General features: G+C 38.8%; 1 protein-coding gene across 2 annotated transcripts in view; it reads right to left on the bottom strand.

The window, feature by feature from the left end:
* Positions 1-25589, bottom strand: part of ROS1 (ROS proto-oncogene 1, receptor tyrosine kinase) — a 112392-nt gene that overhangs the window by 67602 nt on the left and 19201 nt on the right. For both annotated transcript variants that reach the window (XM_033418572.1, XM_033418573.1), the window contains exons 6-17: positions 19413-19561; positions 18615-18753; positions 15722-15923; positions 14696-14772; positions 13102-13224; positions 12752-12936; positions 11908-12005; positions 9386-9882; positions 7791-8003; positions 6939-7049; positions 5616-5794; positions 3250-3441 (exon numbers count right to left, since the gene is read on the bottom strand). In XM_033418572.1, coding sequence (XP_033274463.1) covers positions 3250-3441; positions 5616-5794; positions 6939-7049; positions 7791-8003; positions 9386-9882; positions 11908-12005; positions 12752-12936; positions 13102-13224; positions 14696-14772; positions 15722-15923; positions 18615-18753; positions 19413-19561 — 2165 coding nt within the window. The remainder of the gene's footprint in view (positions 1-3249; positions 3442-5615; positions 5795-6938; positions 7050-7790; positions 8004-9385; positions 9883-11907; positions 12006-12751; positions 12937-13101; positions 13225-14695; positions 14773-15721; positions 15924-18614; positions 18754-19412; positions 19562-25589) is intronic.

Raw genomic sequence — 25589 nt, 5'->3', positions numbered from 1 at the left:
TATGTCTATTACTATGTAATTTTGATATAAGCACTGGTTTCCTAAAAATCCCCAAATGGCAAGAAGTATTCACTTCTATATACTTATCTCTAGTGGTTCTCAAAGTTTGATTCTTAGACCAGCAACATCAGCATCATCTGGGAATTTGTTACAAATACAAATTTTCAACCACACTCCAGGTCCTACTGAATGAGGGACTTTGAGCCACTGTGTAAAGCCTTGTCTAAAGCTAGCCATAACTCTGGACTCTTCAGCCACATAAGCCAGTGAATTTGATCGTTGTTTAAATCAGTTGTTCTCAATTGCTACACATTAGAATTACCTGTGGAATTCTTTAAACATCTCAATTCCCAGTCTGCATCCTGTTAAATTTTGATCTCTGGAGATGGTATCCAGTCTCCAGTATGTCTTCATCTTCCCCAGGTAATTCCAGTGTGTCCCCAAGTTTGAGAACCAGTGGTTCAAACCATTTAAAATTATATCTCCTGTTAATTACAACCAAAAAAATCCTGATATTTTTCTAAAATATAACACAAACAGGGTTTTTATGTGATATAATTGGATAGAGTCATGTATATATAAAGTCCTATTTCCAGCTGACATCTTACAACTACTTCTTATTACTCTTTGTCTTCTTTTTACAATCTATGTCTTAATTTTACATCCAGTTGACTACGTGAGGCTTGAGGGAAGACTGTTTCTCCTATGAAATAAGGTGCATGAGATAGAAGTTACAATCCAAAGGATCTTTTTTGCTTTCTTTGGCTTTATAGGTATTTTTCAGATGAGTTGAGATTGCTAGGAGTCTGACCTCAGAATAGCAGAGTCTTTCTATAGCAGACCTAGAGGCTGATAGGTATCAGATAGGATTAAAGTTGATGACTGTATCTTCAGCAAGATACAACAGCATATAAACAAAAAGGTGAGCCAGTGAAAAATGTAAAAAGAATACAATAAAGTATCCAACAACTAAAAATACTTGCTGGCAAGTTACCCAAGGCTTGCTACAAAGAAATAATCTCAAGACCCATGGCTACAAGAACCTTCAGTAGTCATGTAAATCACAGCCTTCAATCTTCAAGAAAACTCAACCTACTCCTTTCCCAAAAGGTAGAAAACTATTCTAGCAATTCCTAGCCTTTCGGGAGTTGAATTATGTCCTTTCTTCAGGCTAAAAGAGATTTATTGATAATTTTTCCAGTTAAAGTGAAACCAGGTTAATATTGTTTGGTTATCTATAATGAGATGCACTAGAGTTTTCCAAATTACAGATTAACTCTACTTTATCTCTTAAAAAAGAGTTTCTACAACTCCCTTTGCTGGAATACAACAAACTGTTCAAGCTATAAGTGAAATTCAGGGGTTGGATCATTACCCCATTCCTTTACACCAGCCATTTGGGCCCATATTTAAGCAGTGTCAGAGGCTGTTCCATAAATCTTTGGTAACCATTGTTATGTCTAGTAACTCCCATACGTAGGAAATAATCCCTTTGATCTAAACAAAAACCTTAAAGTTTAATCCTCTGGTAAAATGTACTATATACTATGAGCTTGACACATCAGATGTGGCAAAAAGTATCTTTTCACTTTAAAAGAATGTCTCATTTCATTCTCCCTTTTCATCGCACAAATGAGTCTTTCTATAAATGATTGGCTAACTATTTTATTACACCGTTGATTGCAAAGTATCTTATACTCCGTGATAAATCTGTGAGTAACACAGAAAGGAATGACAGTGAGATGGAGCGCTTTGCTCAGCGCAAAACATATTACCTTCAAAACACCTACTAGCATTAATGGAGGCAGATGAATAAAACAAGCCACGGAACCAGAACACAGATTTGCACAAGTAGGAACAACATTAACCAGCCTGTGAAAGTATTTGGAGTGGATTTTAAAGAAAAGTGTATTTCCCCAAACATGCTGAGAAATCTAATGATTCACTCATTTACAGAAAAGTCCCCAGGGCCACTCCCGAGCTATCCTGAGTGGAAAAAGCTCAAACGACAAGATCAGGACAGCAGGGAGATTACTGACAAAGTCTCGGGGATGAATAGGAAGTTACTCCTGATATACTGTTACCTTTAATATGCTTTTACACAGAAAAAGGTTTTCCCCTAACATTTTTTATGGAGACATAAAAAATGTACTTTCTTTGTATTCAGATTCAAGTGGCTCTAAAATAGAATTAAGGGATTATTTCATTATTTGACAGGAATAATTAATCTCTGGATATGGTGTGTAAATTTCTATTTCTTTTAAATATCTGTGTTATAATCTGTAGGTGCCAATCTTAGGAATTATAACTGATACATCCTATGGAATTGAGGATCAGTGACTCAACAATTTGTTTGTTTGTTTATAAATGATCTGATACATCTGTATTATCTCTACTGACAACAAAAAAGGCTTTAAAAAAATAAGAAAATTTTAAGAAATATCCTAGATAGAAATAGTATAAATGATATATTTCTTCTTCATGCTTTTCTGTAATTCCTAAATTTTCTACAGTAGACATATATTATTATGATGATCAGAGAAAACAAAATTCAGAAATTTAGATGGGTTGCTAGAGGGTAGCTAAACAGGATCAAGAAAAATAGGTATTGCTTCTAGAAGTTGAGGAAGTAAAAATATCATTTGTTTTAGAACCATTTCTATATCAGGGTATTTTTTCGATTGAGTTACAGAATACAAGCTTAACCTCTGTTGAGTGGTTACCATGTGCCTGGAACTATTCTCACTACTTCCCATGAATTATCTCATTTAATCTTCACAACAACCCTAAGAGGTAGGACAATTGTTAATATTCCCATTTTTCAGATAATGAAACAGACACAGAGAAGTGAACTGTCCTAGGATTTACACAGTTTTTAGAGCAGTCAGTACCAGAAATTGATTGAAAATAATAAAACACCTAATCATCACCCAAGAAAAAGCTCTAAAATATCCAAAGAATTCCTAAAGACTATGAAAACAGACGGAAATTAAAATGCTCATAAAGTGTGAGTCCATGCAAGATAAAGCAAACTATAAAAATCTCCACATTATATTCTAATTTATTTAATCACTTATGACAATCAATAAGACTTAGAGAAAGTTTGGTTATACCAAGATCTTACCATAACAGTATTTCTTTTCAGATTCTACCTGAACAACTCACAATAAGCAGAAACAGTATTATCATAACTATAAAACAGCATTATTTAGTACTATTAAATGATCAGATCTTATTTTTCATTTTCACCTTTTTCCCAGAAAACCAAGGCTGTGCCTGCAGTATAAGGGAACTTTCCCCATTTAGCCTGGTACTTTCAACTGAATACAGTGTGGTCCAATAGAGATATCCGGCAACTGAGTCCACCACCATGTCATTCACCAGCAACTTCACGTGAGTCACAATGTCTGTGTGTCCTGTCGACAGAGACTGCCTTTGTATCTACAAAACATAATCATGTCAGTTAGTGATTTTCAAATGGCATCATGATTTCTGAATAGTTTATTGCAATTGTTAGTAAATTACTGCATTCATACATTCATTTGTTCAACCACAAGTAGTTATTGGCACTCTGTGCTGGGTAGTGTGCCTAGCCTTGGAAACATAACAGTTAGAAGTTATAAGAAAGTTAGAGGTTATAAGGAAGCTTACTCCTTTTCATACCTCTAAAGAGAAAGGAGATACATTTATTTTGAGTTAAAATACTTGCCCTTCCTAATCATACATCCAATCAACACATAAAAATGTATTTGATTAGGCTCCCAAAGAAGATGTATACTCCTGATAAATGGTGATGTCTCTCTCCTTGCTCCTGTCAGTATATCTCCATAATATTAATTACTGTCATTATTGAGTACCTATTGTGTGCCAGGCACTGTACTTCTTTATTTCAATCTTTAAAATATTAGCTCTTTTAGCCCTCACATTAAGCCTGTAAATGATTTCTATTTCCTACTTTTTCACAAGTAAACTGGGTTCAAAGAAGTTAAGTAATTTTTCAAGGAGTGGAACTGTTTTATAAGAGACAGAGCAAATACTTGAAACCAATTTTTATCCCACTCTTCCACTTCCTCCTTCAAAACTATTTTCAAACTAACCCATTTTGGGGAGCATTCTCTGATTAACCCCAGTCAGCTCCATTCTGCCTACAGGTCATTGGCACTTATGAATTCAGACTATACCATATTGCTTTGCTTCTAAATACATTGTTTTGTATGCTTCTTCTATTAATTAATGAATGTTTTTTGTTTGTTTGTTTGTTTGTTTTTTTGGCTGCGTTGGGTCTTCGTTGCTGCCCGTGGGCTTTCTCTAGCTGCGGCTAGTGGGGGCCACTCTTCATTGCAGTGCGCGGGCCTCTCATCAAGGTGGCTTCTTTTGTTGCGGAGCACGGGATCTAGGGTGCACGGGCTTCAGTAGTTGTGGCACACGGGCTCAGTTGCTCCACGGCATGTGGGATCCTCCCAGACCAGGTCTTGAACCCGTGTCCCCTGCATTGGCAGGGGGATTCTTAACCACTGCGCCACCAGGGAAGCCCCATGAATGTATTTTTATGTCATGAAAAGAGCAGGGGCAAGTAGTGATGGTTGCACAACACTGAACATACTAAAAACCACTGCATTTTATACAATCAAAGGGTGAATTTTATGGTACATGAATTATATCTCAACAAAGCTGATATATTTTTTCAACAGAGCAGAGGCACGTCATCTATTTTCTTCATATTCTCTACTATGCCTATTCTCAAGACTCTAAACATATTGGTAACAGATAATGAGTAAATAAATGAATGGACACGTGCCTTCCTGATTAGAAAACGATTTCCGTACCATATTTCTTGATCTGTTAGACCAGTGTTCTCATCAGCAACCGTCTTATATTTCAGTGTGCACGGGATGTCTTCATCTTGCCCCCAAATCCACTCTCCACCCTCTCCACCCTCCTCTGTGCCCCCTGAGCCTGATATCAATGGACTACATCAACCTAGCTCTGTTGTTCTCTGCCTTCCAGAGAGTTTCAGCCAATGGAAGCACTGGCAGAAGATCAGATGCCAGAAGAAAAGAGGGATAGGGGTACATATGTACCCCCGTATCACTCCTTGCTAGACCATACATTTTGACAGTGGCTGGCTTTCATGTCAGCAACTCTCCTAAAGCTACAGCCCTCACCATTCTTTCCCTTCTTTCCCTTGCCCTTTATGCCTGGTGACAGTAATAGCCTCCCACACTTGCTAGCCCAGGGCATGCTTCACCATCCTTTGTTCATTTTCCTTAGCCCTGTAGATACCTTTGAAAATAGTCTCCTCACTTAGTTTCTTTTAATCATGCCTTTGGAGTGTGCCATCTTCCCTAGGACACTGACCCACTGGTGAACATTTTAATATATTTATTTTAAGATATTATTGAAAATATGTGACAAATACACCACATAGTGATATAAAATTTCCTTTATAGCTAAATATGTTTTAATTAAAAAGTAAGTAGGCTTAGAGAGAAATACTAAGTAAATAGTAGCAGAGGTGGTACACAAGTATGAAAAAAATTGTGAAAATTACATTCCAGTCACTGAAATGGGTGGGCATTGTTCGAGAGCATCCAGAATGCCAGGCTTCTACTTACCATGTACGTCTTTCCAGCCCAGTAGAGAAAGTGACCCAGCCACTCAAAAGCTAACGCCCCTGCTCCTGCAATGTTGGGTATGTGATAATTCTCTGAGATGTCCGTCCCACTCAGCAGCCACACATAGACATCACCTTTCATGTCGCTGTAGTAGAGGCTGTTGTTATACCAATCCATGTCTCAAAACAAAGTGAATTGGTAGCAGTTATTTTTTCATACATGCCAGCATAAACATGGCGAGTCAACAAATCATACATGCACCTCAACATAACATTAAAGCATATACTAACATAGATACTCACTAGAACTTCAAGGATCTGTCAAGAATTTTATCCCAAAATCTTAACCCCTGGAACTAGAGAGAGGAACTAATAGTCATTGAGTGTCTCCTCTTTGCCAAACATTGCCTTGGGCACTTTTACCTATTTCACTCAACTCTTAAAACAAAGCTATGAAGTAGAAATCATCCCCATTTTTTTTTTCTTTTTTTTTTTTTTTGGCTGTGCTGTGAGGCTTGCGAGATCTCAGTTCCTCAACCAGGGATTAAAGCCGGGCCATGGCAATGAAAGCCCAGACCCCTAACTGTTAGGCCACCAGGGAACTCCCCATCCACATTTTTGACATGGAGAACGGAAGACTCCGTGAAATTATCTATTCTGCCCGAGGTCTCACAGATGAAAACAGAAGGAGACCAGATTCAAGACAACTTCAAAGCATCGTTCTTTCTATTAGTACCACACTGCCTCCTAAGTCCAACTCATTTTGGTCAGAAATGCTGTGGTACTTTTAATAGCCAAACAAAGAGATCTAATAATTAGATAATTATAGAAGATGCCATTAAATAATAAATAAATAATAATAAATTATAGAAGATGCCATTGAAGTAAGATACCATTACTTAATCTTCTTTGTCATGAAATTCTTTCTTATACTTGATTTAGAACTTCACATAGCTGTTCTGTGTTCCAGTCTTACAGCAAACTCATAATAAATTACTTAACTATAGCTGTCTTCATGGAACAAGTTAGGCTGTTACTGTGAGACAACATTGAGAAATTAAAATACATGAGAAGTATATCAAAGCCTTCCTGAAATGGGCATAAATCATTAAATAACTACATTTTGTGGAGTAATAAATGGCCCTCCTCCTTGAGAACAGACATTTTCTTAATAGTGTCACTGGCAGTATAGTTCAGTCAATATTTTTTCCTTTCATTATTGACCTAATACTAAAATACGCAATCCTTTTGATTGGTTGAATATCTCAGGAAGTCTTACAAGTAGAAACCTGCCATCCAAGTGTACAGGGGACTCGGTGTTTACCTGATACATTTCCCATATCAGAGGATAGGAATTCTCCCGGGCCAAAGCTATTTAATGGTTTACTCCAAAGCCCATCTTCTTTCACAGCCATGATAAATGGTGGCTCTGCAGCTGTTTGGTTTAAAAAAAAAAAAATTGAAAGAAATATCACAGAAAACACTTTTTTTAGGTACACATTTATACGTTAGATTTCCTTCATAAAGTCAATGAGCATTTTGAAAAATACTCTGGAATAATATGAGTAATTGTATCTGCTTAAAAGAATTATCTATCATATTAAACATACTTTCTGATTTTTGTGTAAATAGTTGTAATTGAATGTGAAGAGAAATGTGTAGTGATGTTGCCTCTATAGCAATGTCATGGTCATGGCAGAATTTTTTTTTTTTTTTTTGCTTTAGCTATTGGTGGCCATGGTCCTATTCAGAGCACCCAGAATCGATTGCGATAACAACAGTAGTATAAATGGGTCAGTTATCTTTCCATTTTTTTTCAACCAAGAGGATAGAATTCAACATAATTCACAGCCCCTCAGCTTCTCTCGCCAAGACCTTCAGAGTTCAAGGAGTGCTACTGCTTAATAAACCATGAGAAAGGAGAAAACCATGAAGAAGAAGAGAATTATATTGTTTGTTAAAAAATATCTTGGACAGTTTAAAATAGCAGGTTAGAAACATAAATGTCACACTGCTTTATTTGCTTTCCTAATCTCAGATGATAAACACATCCTCAAGGGGTCAACGCACTCTCATTCTAATTTTTTTTACCACATTGAAGGTGAGAAATTTTAAAGGACATAGGGAGAAAGGCTTTTTGTCAGAATCACTCCCTAAATCAAGACTATTTTCTCACCTGGTACCAGGGTAGTTCCCACTGAGGGCTCTGACCAAGGGCCTGGCCCCTTGGGAGAACTTGCTCTCACAAAAACCTTGTATTTCGTAGCACTCTGAAGGTCGTGTACATTAAGGATGGTCCCACTTATATTAGAGAACACGTGAGTGGTTTCAGGAAAGTCTTGGGTTGATACTTTCACCTCGTAAGTCCAGTTCTGCCAGGCGGAAGGGCCTAATTGGAAGAGTTAAACAATGTTACTGATGAGGATGACATCAGCAAGGGCAAACAAAGGCCTGTCAGTAAATTTATCTACAGCTTCACCTTGAGTGAAAGGATAATTGGGCCTGTTACCCCGTAACCACCAGGGTTAACTTGGTGACATGACTAGGACAGTGGTCATCCCACCCACTCATTTTGTTCCATCAAAGGAGACATCATGCCCAGCAAATCAGAGGCCACTGTTCCCCTGTCAGTGCTGTATGATTGGCTGCATAGAACTGTCAGAGGGGTTTTCTATACAAGCTCCTAATGAACAAATGCTTAATGATGAATCTCTAATATAATTTCCAGTGTTGGTAGAGCATCTCCCTTCTAGAAGCCCAAACAATACAAAAGAATTTTTTTTTGCTAATTCATTTTCAGCCATCTTTGACCTATACAGCAAACAGGCGTAATTAACTTAGTCTTAAAGTAAAAAATAGCCAATGTTTGCTAGATACTCTAGGGGACCAGGGGTTGACAAACGGCAGCCCACAGGCCAAATCTGGCCCACTGCCTGTTTTTGTAAATAAAATTGTACTGGAACACAGCCACAGCTACATATTTACATTTTATCTATGGCTGTTTACATACCACAAGGACAGAGTTGAGTAGCTATGCCAGAAGCCATATGACCCACAAAGCTGAAAATATTTCCTTATCTAGTCCTTCCTTTATAGAAAAAAGCTGCCAGCAGCTGTGCTAGACACTGTTCTAAGTGTTCTACCTGTGCATCTTAATTTGGTCTGTATGACAATCCCATAGAAGTATATAATTAATGTTTTTATTCCAGTAGTGAAAACATGCATGAAGTGGTTAAGTAACTTGCCCAGGTCATTCTGCTAAAAAAGGGCAAGACCAGCCTTTGAATCCATGCAGGCTGGCTCCAGAGCCCACCTGCATACCCACCACACATGCTGCCTCTCCAGAGATGAAAATTCAAGTCCAGAGAGTTTTAGGCTCAAATTCATGCAAGATCTCCCTGGATACATAATCTCAACCCAAATCTCCATCCCCCTGGCTAATGCATTCCCTCAGACTAGAATGTTAGTGCCTGACTCCAAGGAGACACTCAATAAATGTTCCACCCATTCTGTTGGGACATATATGATGAAATATAGAGATTCTCTTAATGCAAAACTGATAAATGTAGAACAAACGTATAAACACGTGTGTGTGTGTGTGTGTGTGTGTGTGTGTGTGTGAAAGAGAGAGAGAGAGCACTAAGTAGTGCTTTGAGTTGATGACTAAATAATCACATATGGGCTCTCAAAGTTGAGTCGCCATGTCAAGCCATTCAAGCTTTCCTCTCCTTGCAGCAAGACCAGTCTCCAGACTGGGGACAGGGCACTCACTGGCTCCAGTGGCGAGCACAGGGGGCTTCCACTGAACCAGGGCCTGGTGTGAGCCGAACAGCACTGAGAGCTGCTGTGGGCAGCCCGGCAGCGGGTGTGGCTGGGTGTACAAGCCAAAGATGACCAAGTTGCCAAACCCAAATTCTTCTATGTGACTCAGGTCACATCCCACGATGAACTCATTAAAAGACAGAGAATCCTGTTGGAAAACAGCCTTGCCATCTGTGACCAGGAAGTCGTTGTTTTCACAAGCAAAGCTCTTCACATCAGTAAAGGGGACATGAGGTAGGACAAGGTGGGACGTGGAGCCATCCAGAAAGGTTGACATGAAGACTTGGGCGGTGTCATTGAAGTAAATGATTCGCTTGGACTGTGGCTTGATTGCAAAGTCCTTTAATGTGCCACTCTGCACAACACGCACAACTTCCGAGCCCCGACCAGAAGCCACAGGGAGATCGACTCTATAAATGCCGTCTCTCAGAAGATAAAAGAGATACCTGACACAGGAGCAAAAGAAGCCTGGTGTGATTCAGTGCAAGGGTGAAGGAGCAACAATGCCTCAGCACATTGTTTTACCCTGTTGGGCAATTAGAACCAGACATCTCCAGAGTGGATAAGTACAGGGTTTCCCAAGGTGCAAAGTAGTAAAGGTATTTATTAAAGATATGCTCTAGTCATTTAAGAAAAAGAGAAGAAAGGTGAGGAGAGCTGGGTGTGGGGGGAGGAGGACGGAGGTGAGAGAGAGAAGCAGCAGGGATGGGGGAGAGGAAAGAGTTTTATAATACGTACAAACTCAGTGAGTGAATAATTCAGTGGTGCAAGATAACAGCATAATGGTAACCATTTTTAATCAGAAGAATAAACTATTTCATCTGCCTGAAATTCTTCAGGAATACTACATAAAAAAGGTTGCTAAAAGTTTTGATTTTTACAGAAACTCTATCATTGTATAGGGAGATGATCAGAAGACAGGCCCTGGAGCAAGAAGTCAAATACTGATTCCAGCGCAAAACAGCTGATGGTCGTGGGCGGTCGATAAATCAACTTGTGCTTTGCTTTCCTATCTATAAAATTGGGATAATAAAAGTACTACCCCATACGGCTGAACAAGAATTAAATGAATTATTGGAAGTAATGCACTTAGAAGCACATATTAAGTGCCTGATAACTATTATTGAATAATTATTATTATAATTTCTAGGCATATTTCAAAATCTAAGCACAAATCAGTTTTATCCTAATGGAAGAAAGAGCGACCAAAGACCTCTTTGAGATGTATTTTGAGCGACTGATTTAGTGAGTGAAGTTCATTATCCTCAGAATGAGTCATTTCGTGTAACTGCCAGCAACAAAGTTCATTTCATAGGATCTTAGACTTTTACAAATGAGGAAAATAAGATCCAAAGAGTCCAAAGGACTTGTCCTACATCACAGGGTTTTAAAAGAAAAAAAGAAAAAAATCCTGTAATTCAGTAATTCACTCAAGCTTAAAACATTAAAATAAATATCTGGTAAATTATGAAAGAATATGAATAGAAAATCTTGATTTTAAATCAATAATGAGTAAGAAAGTCAATTCGTGAAAGATAAAAAGTGCTACGGGCTATATTTTTTTTCATTCAAAATGAAAACAACTTTATCCCTACAAGGAAGAAAAATGTTTAGTCTTACAAACGTTGGCCTTGCTTATTGGTTACTAACCTGTAATTATCTGATTATATTTAAGAAATAATAACCCCCAAATAACTTCCTATGTTTTCATCCTTCACATGTGAGCATGTGGAGATCATGTAATACATTCACAGTGAATAACTCATTTCATCCTCAAAATACCCCAACTGAGTATCATTGTCTTCCCTGAATGGAAGGATAAAGCAAAGGTCATAGACACGAAGTTACTTTCTTGAAGTCCTACTACAATTTGGCATCACAACTGAGCTAAAATGTGTCCATTTCATTTGTGGCAGGGGGAAGCATAGTGATTTGTAATAGCAAATTTTAACTTGTTATTAGCTATCAATTTCAGTTTCCTAAAGTGGATGGTAGCAGTGTCCTTTCTAAACCAGCCTCCTGCTAGATGTGAGAACCAGACCAGAAAAATGAACAGGTGCTGAATTGCTCAGCAAGAGAAAATGGTGCAGTGAAAAGAGGAAAGAGAGGCAGGAAGGGCTTCTCATGGGGAGCATCGAGGGGGAATAAGACCCTGAGTCATGCATAAAATAGTGACATACCCAAGACGAGAACCCAGGCCCCGGAGTCCCAGACAAGAAGTCTTTCCCATAAGCCCATATTTTACTGTGAAGGAGAAAGGAAAAACTACTTACCTAGAGAAGTTGTGGATCAAGTTTGAATGAAATTTCCTCTTGGCTCTATAAGAATGAAAAAACTTTGCCTGGATTTAATTAAATGTGAAATCAGATACATAGATGGGCTCATCTGGTACTAGGATGTTATTAGCAAGCAAGTTTCCCCAAGATTCTTGCCAAAGGAAGAGAATTCACATTTGCAAGGCTAACACTCACCCATTGTATGAATCAGCCACAATTTTTTGAGGTGCAATAATTGAGGGAGGAGTAACTTCCTCAATGTTTGAGCAGTTTTCTAAATCACAGACACATACCTAGAGAAGAGTACATCAGTAGCATTAGTGTCTATTCAATTTGACCAACACGTATTTCTTGAGCAACTGTTCTGTATTTAGAATTTCAGTAGTCACAGAGCACTTTTAGAAAACATAAAAAAGTTCTTAAAAGACAGTGTCATATCCTATATCCTAATGAGTTTATATCCTCTTGGTATCCGTGAAATACGAGTACATATTTTCCTGGCTTACAGAGGCACTCAACTATTTTTATTAATATTTAAGCTGTTTCCAAGCTTAGGGGCTTCCAGCCATAGTGATTGTGACCAGCCTGTCCCTTTAAAAGAAGGAAACTTGAAACACAGCAAACTGTGTCTTCTCAAAGGTTTGGTAATACAATATTTTCAGAGACCTACTAAAGTTATCCATGGTTATTATACAATTTACAATGCTCGCAGCTGATTTTGATTATGATTGGCAGTTTTATCTAGTGATAATTCAGGTACCACCACTGTCTTATGGAAGATGAATTATCATTAGTATAAACTCATAGCTCTGAAAAATCACAATAAAGATGATTTAATGGTAGGTCAGGACTAGTACTAGGTAAAGTCTAGACCCTGCTATAGGCTAGATCTATGGTTCATTGCTAACCCAGTGTCTAAAACATAGTAAACACTCAGTGACTAATTATTGAATGAAAGAATTATGTTTATTTGTAAATATACCAAGATATGCATTAGAGTATCAATATCAAGTTGTTTACTTTAAATTCTCAGACTAACCAGTTGAGCCATGATGAAGTACATTCTCTGATAAAGCCAGTCTATGGAGATGGAAGAAATTAATCCTGAACCACTGTAAAAAATTCTCAGGTCAGACACATCAGACATGTTGGCAGCTCCCTTCACCCATATGAGAGTTCCTTCAGAGAAATAAACAACTTGCTGGTGGACATTAACTGATATTCCTGGAAGAGCCATGCAAATACATGTGTGTTATTAGGTAACAACCAGACAAAACACTTCCATGAAAGAGAATTTATTTCTTTAATCCTTAATAAAGGGATTAAAACTGAAGTCAACCTGGATCTTTCTTTTCACACTAAGGAAACATTTTTCTCTATTACACTGACCTGTGATATTACGGTGTGTAGCACCCGGCTGAAGGCAATGTGCTTCCTCTACTAAATGTTTTAAAGATCTCTTTCGTAGAGAAGTTTTCCTGGATAAAAAGAGCCACCGCTCCTCTTCTTGAACTAAAACAACAACACCGTTTCTAGACAGACAGACCAATCATATGCACATTGACACAAAAAAGATCAATACCACCCTTCAAAACAAGGGAACTAGCACGTGAAAGAGGCTGGTCAGATTTTCTCTGAAGGCACTGGGGTATTTCAACGGTAGTACAAATCACATTCTGTGATTGGGATGAGAAGTAGTGTCAGTCAAGTAGGATTTCTGGGTATGTGCCCCTAAATGCCCTCAAAATAACATCCCATGCGGGATCACTGTTCTCAACAGCCTTGCCCAAATAGGAGCTCGGCTTATTTTCCTCCACCATAGGAATCTGACTGCTTGGTGGAGATGGTCCAGCCCAGGCTGGAGCAGGTTTTTGCATAACACACACATATGGACAAACTTTGGTTGTCTCTGTTTTGTCTTTAATTATCTCCCTTTGAGGCAGGAGAAAGGTCTGTAGTAATGAAATGTGAGGACTACAGAACCCTGACATCCTGTTCAACTGGAGACTGATGGAGTGTTACACTTACACTTTTAGTGTAATTAATAAATGTTGTGCAATAATCACGGTAACAACAACCTTAAGCCTGCTCTATATTTAACTCGCCCTTTGGATGCTTCTTGCATAACAAAAATACCTCTCCTTTCCTAGAGTGTAGTAACAGCCCCAAAAAATAAACTAAAGGCTGGTGATAGATGACATTCACTCCCCACTGGCATAGGCGTGTGCAGCTTAGAGGACGGGGCAGTCAAGTCAGCAAATGGGGCTCCCATGAAAACGGAGAGCAGACTCCTAGAATTCTGAATCTTTGTGTGTTATTCCAGTCTTTTAACTCACTTCCCCAAAATATTTCCAGTGCTTCTTAGAGAGCATTTTCTTTTATCATTTTGCTCACGTGGGCATCATGCAGAAAGTATTCAATCTCTCAAGGCAATTGTTAAAATGCCAAAGTAAAAAAAAAAAAAAAAAATGGTACTTGCAAAATAATAACAGAAGCCAATTTGGTAGACTGAATATTCAGAATGGTAAAATGTAACTTATTAAGTTTAGATATATTTAAAAACCTTAAGGAAACTGGAAGAAAAAGATATCTGATCTGTGTTAAATGATAATACATAATGTAAGGTGGAGGTTAGGGCAGAAACAATATATGTATCCCCTAAGTGTGTAAATGAGAGTCATAATCACTAGTGACTTTAACTGAAACCAGGGGTTTGCTTGAAGCCATTTTTTTAATCCCTAATTTTTTTTTTAATTTTTAAATTCCGACATGGAAACTTTAGATCAAACAACTTACTCCTATTTGTCAAATACTGGGACTCATTTAAAATTGAAAACTTATCAAGTATTCAGAAGACAGTGTCCATTTGGGCAGAACAGTAGGGTCTTGGGGAGCACCAGATGACCCAGGACCTCTAAGATCTGAACCCACCCTTGCCACCCCCTCAGTTCCGTGTAACAGGAGGCGCATCCCCAGTCTCTACCTGCTGGGGATGAAGTGGTAATACTAGATTCTGCTTCCGGCCCCTCACCAACTTCATTTACTGCTGCAACAGAAAACCTATTCCAAAAACGATTTGGAGAGATGTATTTTACATGGCATGGTGTGAACATGAGATAAAAATAGAAGGAGCAATAACATTTCTATTTAAAGGACGATGTGGCAATGCATGTATCTAGTTACTTGGTGCCACTGCTTAGCACTAAAATGACCATCAATCACATCCTTGTTTGCATTCCCCATAGAATAGTTCAGGGTCACAGAGGTCAAAAACTGAACTCTGCTATCTGCATGACCCCCATTCATGCCCTAATTTAAAGAGGTCTTAGTAAATGCTGGAAAAGCTAACAATAATAAAATAATCCCCTTAACAGTTAATACAAAAATACCATTAACAGAATTTTACCTCCTTACTTTTTTCATGTTGGATTAAATGAAGAAATGATATTTATGGTGCTTATAATGTCTTTTTTAGCCCATATTTATAAGCCCATACTTATTAGCCCACATTTATCTCTGAATATAATAGAAATACTTACAAATGTTTTTGTTCAGGATGGTGTAATCTAATAAGCATAAAAACTTGAGGAAAACCACAGTAACTTAAACCAACAGCACAAAGCCAATGCGACTTCTCAAAATACATTTAAACTATTTTTTAGCCCTATTTCTTAAATAATATCATGCCTATACCCATGCTGGTTACTATTTTTAAATTTTATATTGGAGTATAGTTGATTTATAATATTGTGTTAGATTCAGGTCTACAGCAAAGCAACTTAGTTATACATATACATATATCTATTCTTTTTCAGATTCTTTTCCCATATAGGTTAGTACATAGTATAGAGTTCCCTGTGCTGTACAGTAGGTCCTTGTTGGTTATCTATTTTATATATAGTAGTGTGTATATGTTAATCCGAAACTCCTAATTTATCCCTCCCCCACCACCCCCCACCTTTCCCCTTTGCATGCTAGTTACATTTTTCCTGCACCACTTAATTCTTACCTGTAGGTGGTATTTGGTAGAGTGGAGTAAAACTGGAAACTGGTTCTCTGTGTCCCTGAATCTAACTTTTGATTTTTATTAATCAGCCTTAAGTTATAACCCAAAATAGGTCCACCTGGGAATTGAGGTGGAGCCCAACTGATTTCCACCGTGTCTGGACTGGAGCTTTCAATATTTTTAATGAGAGGAGCAGTTTCAGGAACTGGAAGAGATAATGGTGACATCATGAGCAGAAAATATACAGTGAAAAATGTAAAAATGTAAATAGGATAGGAAAAAAATGTTGTTTTTTTGAAAACAGCATAAATGAAGTATTTTTGTTAATATTCACAGAAGTGATAGAAAGAAGATAGTAATATATCTATGAGCTGCAATTCTTGATCCCTAAATGATACCAGTTAACTACTTTCCTAAGGGACTCTTTCAAATGTTATTTTCCTCAGTTCTAATTTATGCCATAAAATTAAATGTGGAAGTATGCAAATTGGATAAATGTTCTAGAAAAAAAGTGGTCAAAAATCTCCAGAGACCTAAACAAGTTGAAACGTGGGATGGAACCAGGTTAGGGAGGAGAAGAGAATCTGTAATAAACTGGAGTCAATGATTAACACAAGTTAAAAGAAATAAGTCCTGGGGCCTATTCCCTCACTAGAGTGCTGTGGCCGGACTAGTTCCAGCTAAAGATATGGATTTAGATAAGCCTGAATTAGAACAGTCTGCTTCACTTTTGCTGGCATCAGCTCTGCTGACCTAGACTGTACTTTCCTCCCCCAGCTCCCAAGGTCCCCTGGAATCCAGGCTTTCTGTGCCTTAGCAACATCCCTTCCCTTGTGAAGGATGAAAGGAGCATGCATTCTCTAATTAAGCACTCACCCACAGACTTTAGGAGCTACCCAAGTGACAAAGAACAGAAAGGAGAACAAATGATCTAACAGCCTATCTTCCACCCATGTCTCCACCTGCTTTCCATACCCCCCACGCCCTGAAACCACACCCTTTTATTTCGTCTTTCCATAGAAAGACAGACTGATGTCACTTTGCTCTTCAGTAGTCTCTCTGCCTCGGAACAATTTTGGCAGGTGCTCTGCGTCACCCCTGACCCTTTAAAGTGGGGAGAGAAGAGACAGTTCAGCCCTCGCATTGGCTGCATTTTAAAAAGGCTTTTTAATTGATCTCTCAGCCTTTCTCTGATACAGTTCCTCCCCAACTCTCAGACTGAGCTTTAGCAAACACAAATACCATCACATCACTCCTCTTCTCCATGCACTCAGTCACCCTGGTGAACAGGGAAGTAGGAATCATCTCCCAGTGAATCAGAATCAGGATGTCAGAAAAACTAATTCTTCAGGGTCAGTGCCCAGACAGACATGATCTGCTCCACTTCAAGCATGTAGATGTCCCATGGTGAACTGTGATTATTGTCCAAATCGCCCCCACAAAAATCGTCCCTGAAAAGGCTGGTCAGGTTAGGCAAGGTAACCATTCCACCTGATTAAGAAATTATCTTCATAAAGGCCCCAATTAAAAGGCAGTAATACCATCTAAAAATCATATATTTCCCATAGCTAAAAAAGAAAAGAATCATGAAGTGATGGAACATGAAACAGATAACTTTATAAGTTTTGATGTGGCTAAAAAAAGTGAGATAGAATTGAGGCATGAGATGCTATCCATGGAAAAGACCCTCAGTACGAGGACTGGAACACCTGGAGGGTATGTGGGCTTGCATATCCAGAGAAACGCCCGGAAATGGAAAGCAAAATTTGCCTTCTTCATTATTTTGATTTGACTAGCCTTGGGCCCTGGACCACGGTATGTCTCCAGCACTGGAAAATGTTCCAACACTATTGGAGTACATGAGGCATTGCTTTGAATGAAGAAGGATCCACGTATTCTACTCGGATCTGGAACCTTTCGAATATGACCCTAGACCAGTGTCTGACCTGAGGTCCCAAGGATAGTCAGGGAATAGTCAGCAGAGGTGCCACACATACCCTAAAATCTGATAAGCAAGAAGAGAGCACTAATCAGAGAAGAGGGAAAATGCCCCAACCAGCTTCATCCGCTATCTAGCTATGCTTCTGGCCAAGGCCTAGTTCACAGGGAGGGTCTCTGCACACAGCTGAATCTCCAGAACGAGGGGTAGGGACACATAACGTTTGGCTTGGAATAAGTCCTCCCACGTCCCCTCAGCTAACTCTAAGGGTGAGAGCACCAGGCAACTCTCCCTGAGTGTCTGCCCCAGGCATTCACCTCCCTCAAAGGCTCTAGGCTTGAATCCTTTTCCTGGTATGGAAGTCACATCTTTGAAAGAAGAAATCAGAAAATGCCCCAATATATGTACTATTTTTAAAAATCATCTCTAATCAAATGTTAAAGTATTATAATAACCTCCCAGCTGATCTCACTACCTCTGTACATTCCAGTCTCTCTCATTCCTTCAATCCATTCCATGTGTAGTGGCCAAAATTATCTCTTTAAGGAGTATTCAAATCAACTACTCCTCTTCTTCAAAACCTTCCATAATTTCTGACTGCTAAGTGAGGCTTATTCTGACCACCTTCTTTAATACACTCCCCATTTCTAAAGGACAGACCCTGCTCGAAACGTTCCTCTTACCGTAGCACCCCGTATCTTCCTACTTACAATATACTTTCCTTATTTATTAGGTTTACTGCTTGGAGTATTTCTTTTCCACCAGAATGGGTATTTTTGTTTTGATCACAGAAGTACGGTGAGCACCTAGAACACTATTTGGCACCTAGCTAGGTACTCCCTTGTTGGATGGGTCTATTAATGAAGGAATAAATTTATTTCATTGTTTAAAATAAAATGAACTAACCAAAGCTTTGGAATAATCCCTGATTTCTTAAGCAACGTGTGCATGCCATACCTCCATAAGGATGAGTCCTATAACTGGGACTTGGAGGGGAATACAGCTGCAGCTGGGCTGTGAAGATCCAAACCACTCGAAAAATATATTCAGTGAAGGGATGCAAGGGCTCTACCACATAGGAGAGCTTGGACACGGCCTAAATCAACAAGAGATCAAAATCAGCATTTATGGAATAGCCACCGTATATTGTAACTCAAGAGCACAGATTCGTTTGTAGATGATGGATGGCCTTCTGGATATGGAGTGACCCAAGGCCTGCCAGACCAGTTGAAATGGAGGCCTGGAGCTCAGAGCTGAGCCATCCCGACATCAGTCAGCATAATTCACACCAAAATTCTTTCCTTCTTCAAAACTGCAAAATTATGGATTCAATTATATGGCATTTACCTCAAGGCTTTACTTTACTTTTCCATGTTAATATACTTGGTGTCTTTGGACTATTTTTCTCTGAACATGATTTCCTAAAAGGGAGCATCCTGGATGACCTCCCTGCCCTCCACCCTAGTTGGAATCATTTTCAATGGGGTGGGCAGATAAAGACCAATGATATAAGTAGTTGGTTATGTGATGCTCTGCTGAAGGAATAATATATATGTCCAATAATAAATTTTCCTTAAAAATAAAAGGTTTAGCATAAAAAGTAGCAGAGATTAAAGTTCATCTAATCCAACCACTCATTTTACGTTTGAATCTTCTCTAGAATGTCTTTTCACCTATAATTATATGTAGTAATTTGGCACTTTTAATAATTTGAAGAAAAAGTCTCCGTTTAGGCACATGGGCAGCAGTTCATACCTCAGTGTAAGTCCAGCTTCCAGGCAGTTGTGCATATTTCCACTGAATGATGTATTTTACTCCAGAGATGTTGGCCGATTTCCATCGTAATGTCACACTGTGGCTTCCAATGGAAGAAGCAAATGGTGCAGTGGGGAGGTCTGTATTTTCTGGGGAGAAAACAAGATTTCATTCACCATGTCCCCTGTCTGTCAAAGCAGGAGAGAGTGTCCCTGCTTCATCTAGTGCCCTTAGCACCCTCTTGCCACAATTATTCACCTGAACAATAACTGATGCACATATTCAAGTGATTTATTTTTTTAAATCAGCCAGTCTGTCTGGCAGCTTTTTTCTCCCATAGAATGCACTTATCTTTTTTTTTTTTTTTTTTTTTTTGGCAGTACGCAGGCCTCTCACTGTTGTGGCCTCTCCCGTTGCGGAGCACAGGCTCCGGACGTGCAGGCTCAGCGGCCATGGCTCACAGGCCCAGCCACTCCGTGGCATGTGGGATCTTCCCGGACCGTGGCACGAACCTGTGTCCCCTGCATCGGCAGGTGGACTCTCAACCACTGCGCCACCAGGGAAGCCCCGAACGCACTTATCTTTGACGATAGATTTTTTACAAGCAAGCAACATGGAGTGTTCTGAGACTGTCCAGTTTTCTCTTGTGATACCACTTCTATATAGGCTAGAAGGGTGGGTACCAAGGGTGTGTCTGGTGGGCAACCATCCACTACCCCAGGACATGTATCTCAAGATATATTTTAATTTTACACTATATGTCTACAGTTGTTGCCCATTTTGTCAACACATTATTTTTATACATGCAAGTAGTTGTCTGTACTCCAAAGGATTCTATATTCTGCTGTTTTTTATTGTGAAATATTTCATGACTTTTAAACAGTAGCAACATTACAATTGGTACACACAGTTATTGGTGCTACTTCCCAGGTCCTGTGTGAGGGGTTAGAATTCTGAATGGTATGTACCACTGGGATGAAATTATTTTACTTTACTTTTTCTATTTTCCAAAATCGTGACTAATTTAATGCATTAGCTTGCTTTTTCCCCAGAATTTTTTATTGTGGTAAAATACACATGGCATAAAATTTACTATCTTAACCATTTTTAAGTGTACAGTTCTGTGGTATTAAGTACATTTGTATTCTCGTACAACCATCACGACCGTCCATCTCCAGAACTCTTTTCATCTTGCAAAACTGAAACTAACCATTGAATAATAACTCCCCATTCCCCCTCTCCCTCCCCCTTCCCTAGGCAACCACCATTCTACTTTCTGTCTCTATAATTTTAAGTACTCTAAATACCTCATGTAAGTGGAATCAAACAGTATTTGTCTTATTGTGACTGGCTTGTTTCACTTAGCATAATGTCCTCAAAATTTATTCCTGCTGTGGCATATGTCAGAATTTCCTTCCTTTTTAAGTCTGAATAATATCCCATTGTATGTGTATATTGCATTTTGCTAATCCATTCATCTGGCAGTGGACATTTGGGCTGCTTCCATGTTTTAGCTATTGTGAATTCAATATTTGAGTATAATAGGGGTGTATAAATATCTTTTTGAGACCCTGCTTTCAATTCTTTTGAGTATATACCCCCAAAGTGGAATTGCCAGATCATGCAGTAATTCTGTCTTTAATTTTTTGGTTTTTTCCACAGGAGTTACACCATTTTACATCCCCATCAACAGTGCACAGCATTCCAATTTCTCCACATCCTCGTCAACACTTATACTTTTCTGGGATTTTTTGCTTTTTTTTTTTCCTTAAAGTGGTATTTCATTGTAGGTTTGACTTGCATTTCTCTAATGATTAGTAATGTTGAGCATCTTTTCATGTGCTTTTTGGCCATTTGTATATCTTCTTTGTAGAAATGTCTAAGTCCTTTGCCCATTTTTTAATTGGATTGTTTGGGGGTTTTGTTGTTGAGTTTTAGGAGTTTTCTATATATTCTTGACATTAATCCCTTATCAGATATGTGATTTGCAAATACTTTCTCCTATTCTATTGGTTGCTTTTTTTACTCTGTTGATAGTGCGCTTAAATTTTTTTAATTTTCATGAAGTTCAATTTGTCAATTTTTTCTTTTGTTACCTGTGCCTTTCGTGTCATATCCAAATAATCATTGCCAAATCCAATGTTGTGAAGCTTTTGCCCTATGTTTTCTTCTAAGATTTTTATAGTGTCAGGTCTTACATTTAAATCATGGATCCATTTTGAGTTATTTATTTATTTTGGGGGGCTGCATTGGGTCTTTGTTGATGCACATGGGCTTTCTTTAGTTGTGGCGAGCAGGGGCTACTCTTCGTTGTGGTGTGTGGGCTTCTCATTGCAGTGGCTTCTCTTGTTGTGGAGCACAGGCTCTAGGCGCACGGGTTTCAGTAGTTGTGGCACGCGGGCTCAGTAGTTGTGGCTCGGGGGCTCTAGAGCACAGGCTCAGTAGTTGTGGTGCATGGGCTTGGTTGCTCTGCAGCATGTGGGATCTTCCTGGACCAGGGCTTGAACCCGTGTCCCCTGCATCGGCAGGTGGATTCTTAACCACAGCGCCACCAGGGAAGTCCCCATTTTGAGTTAATTTTTGTATATGATGTTTTATAAGGATCCAACTTAATTCTTTTGTATGTTGATATTCAGTTTTCTCAGGACTATTTGCTGAAAAGACTGCCTTCTCCCCCATTGAATGGTCTTGGCACCCTTGTCAAAAATCATTTAACCATATATATAAGGATTTATTTCTGAACTCTCTATTCTAGTCCACTGATCTATATGTCTGTCTTTATGCCAGTACCACAGTATTTTGATTACTGTAGGTTTGTAGTAAGTTTGAAATCAGGAAGTATGAATCCTCCAGCTTTGTTCTTCTTTTCAGCATTTGGGGTGCTTTGAGATTCCATATAAATTGTAGGATGGGTCTTTCCATCTCATGCAAAAGATCTGCAAAAACATCTTTGGAATTCTGATACAGATTGCATTAAATCTGTAGATTGTTTTGGTAATATTGACATCTTGACAATATACCAGGTCTTTCAACCAATGAATAAGGATGTCTTTCCATTTATTTGTCTTCTTTAATTTGTTTCAGAAATGTTTTGTAGTTTTCACTTTACAAGTCATTCACCTCCTTGGTTAAGTTAATTTCTAAGTGTTTTTATTCTTTTTGATGCTATTGTAAATGAAATTGTTTTCTTAATTTCCTTTTCAGATGGTTCATTATTAGTGTATAGAAATGCAATTGATTTTCAAGTGTTAATTTTGTATCCTGCTATTTTGCCAAATTTGTTTATTAGTTCTAACATGGTATTTTGTGGTATCTTTAGGGTTTTCCGCATATAAGATCATAATATCTGCAAACAAAGAGAAGTTTTACTTCCTCCTTTCAAATTTGGATGGCTTTTATTGGATCCATCAAATTTGGATGCCTTTTTCTTGCCTGATTGCTCTGGCTAGGATATCCAGTACTACATAGAAGTGGCAAAAGCAGGCATCTTTGCCTGCACTTAGAGGATAAGTTTTCTTTTATAGAAAAAGAATCACTACTCTGGTTCAGAAAAGATGGTAAATTTTTTTAAGGAGCTTAAAATGATTAAATACAAACTCCCATGACCTCTTTCCAGTTAAAGGAAATGTTGACACAATTCTAATCACTATAGATACTGAATCTGAACTAATTAAAGTCCATACTACAAAAATACTCTGTGACCCAGAAAAAATAAAGCCACTGTCATCTGAGAGTTTAGCCCACAGAGTGGCTTCACACAACCCTTCTCTGCTTATTCTTCCATTTAGGGTTCATTTTTGGATACTATAACTATACAGGCAAAGCACAGTTCCATTTTTCCCTTTTTATAGTGTGAGATGCTTAACAGCAGGGATTGGAATAGCTGTGGGATACCTTGAAGAGGAGTCCAGTGATGGAGTGGTCAGCAGAGCAAGGAAGAAGAACCAGGAGACATCAGAAAAGATGTAAGTTAAGAACTGGGCAGAAGGGGCCAGAGTTATATAAGTACAAGTAAATGGAAATTTCATAGCTAAATACAGACATATGTTTCAAAGCCATGGTGATGCATATGGAAAAATAGAGATAAGGTAGGTTTATTCTAAAATATCAAGACAAGAGTGAACCAAATGAGAAAGAAGAAGCTAGGGACTTCCCTGGTGGCACGGCGGTTAAGAATCCGCCTGCCAATACAGGGGACATGGGTTTGAGCCCTGGTCCAGGAAGATCCCACATGCTGCGGAGCAACTAAGCCCTTGCACCACAACTACTGAGCCTGTGCTCTAGAGCCCGTGAGCCACAACTACTGAGCCCGTGTGCCACAGCTACTGAAGCCTGTGCACCTGGAGTCCGTACTCTGCAACAAGAGAAGCCACCACAATGAGAAACCTGTGCACCGCAACGAAGAGTAGCCCCCGCTCGCCGCAACTAAAGAAAGCCCACACGCAGCAACACCCAATGCAGCCAAAAATAGATAAATAAATGAATAAATTTATAAAAATAAAATTTAAAAAAAAGGAAGAGAAGCTAAACTGAGCTATATACTACTTTCAATATATAGCAGAGTGGCTAAGCATAGGCTCTGGAATGAGATAACTGGGTTAAAATTCAAGTTACATCCTTCTCTGGCTATGCAGCGCCAAGTAAGTATTTACATTCGTGCCTTATTTTTCTCATCTGTAAAATGAGGAGGATAATAGTGTTTGTACCTCTGAGGACAAAAAGAGCTAAAACCTATAAATTACTTAGAACTGTGCCTGACTCATAAATGCCTAATAACTAATAGCTATTTTTATTTCAATATATTATTAGCTGTTATCATCCCCACCATGAGGAAAAGGGGAGGATGGAGGGTATCTAAAATAAAATAATGTAGCAGATCCGCAGATAAATGGACCAGTACCAGATGTGTTAAAGACAAACAGGGTCTTAAGTACATGGGTGAAAAGACTCATCAGAACAAACTAAACATAAGGTCTGTAAGCACAAATGCCATATATGTAAACTTGGTACATCTCAGTTACTGGTACATAGACATTGATAGCCAAATGAAAAATATAAAATAAAGCACTGATTACACTTGTACTCTAACAGAATTGTATAACTTGGTAGTATAATTTTAGAATATGAGAAAAGGATATAAATCAAAGTTTCCCAAACTCTCTCAGTTCTGGCATCTTTAATATATTAGTAATTTTTGGGCTTCCCTGGTGGCGCAGTGGTTGAGAGTCCTCCTGCCGATGCTGGGGACACGGCTTCATGCCCCGGTCCGGGAAGATCCCACATGCCACGGAGCGGCTGGGCCCGTGAGCCATGGCCGGTGAGCCTGCGCGTCTGGAGCCTGTGCTCCGCAACGGGAGAGGCCACAGCAGTGAGAGGCCCGCGTACCGCAAATATATATATATTAGTAATTTTTTCATGACCCACTAGAACAAAAGAATCACCTAAACAGTTCCATTTATTAAGTATTATAACTTGAGTATGCGTGTCCTATCAACTTAGTAGATGATTGGGGAAAAAACACATAAATTGAAAGACAAAATAATATATTTATTTCATTCCTAAATAAAAATAATTGCATACTACTTGGATCTGTGTGCCTACTGGGCACTGCACAACTTCTCAAATATTCTAATCAGACTGGACACCTCCATCCTTATTTCCTGTTCCTCATTGTATTCCTCATGGTATTTGCTTTTTAACACAGCAACACCAAAAACGCAGGATTGTAAAGATATGATAGCATAGAAAAGAGTGTAGCGCAATCCATTGTTTACACCATCACTTACCTCTGGCTAGTAGTTCCTGTGATGTCCAACAGACATCGACTACCCTTGTGTTTCCCTCAATGTTTAAAATGCCCCCACACCTCCCTGTGAGGTAGATGTGATGCCCTGGGGAACATCAGTGCACAGTTTGGAAACCACAGAATATAAATTTTATCCACAACTAACTCCCACTACACAGAAGGTAAAAAATGTAATACCACTACCCCTCCACAGAAATGTCAAGGAGGGTCTTTTGTGGGACATTAAAGGGCAGAAGCAAATCAGGATAGGAAGGCAAGATCCACCTTCCAATTTCCATCAGCCACTGAGAGCAAGGAGCAAGCCACTGAAACAAGGACGACAACTTATGGAAGAACCAATCATCTCTTGTTCTGGAAGGAGCTGTCTATCT

The sequence above is a fragment of the Orcinus orca genome, chromosome 12 (assembly GCF_937001465.1).
Source record: "Orcinus orca chromosome 12, mOrcOrc1.1, whole genome shotgun sequence".
Lineage (NCBI taxonomy): Eukaryota > Metazoa > Chordata > Mammalia > Artiodactyla > Delphinidae > Orcinus > Orcinus orca.
This window is presented reverse-complemented; position numbering and strand designations above follow the sequence as displayed.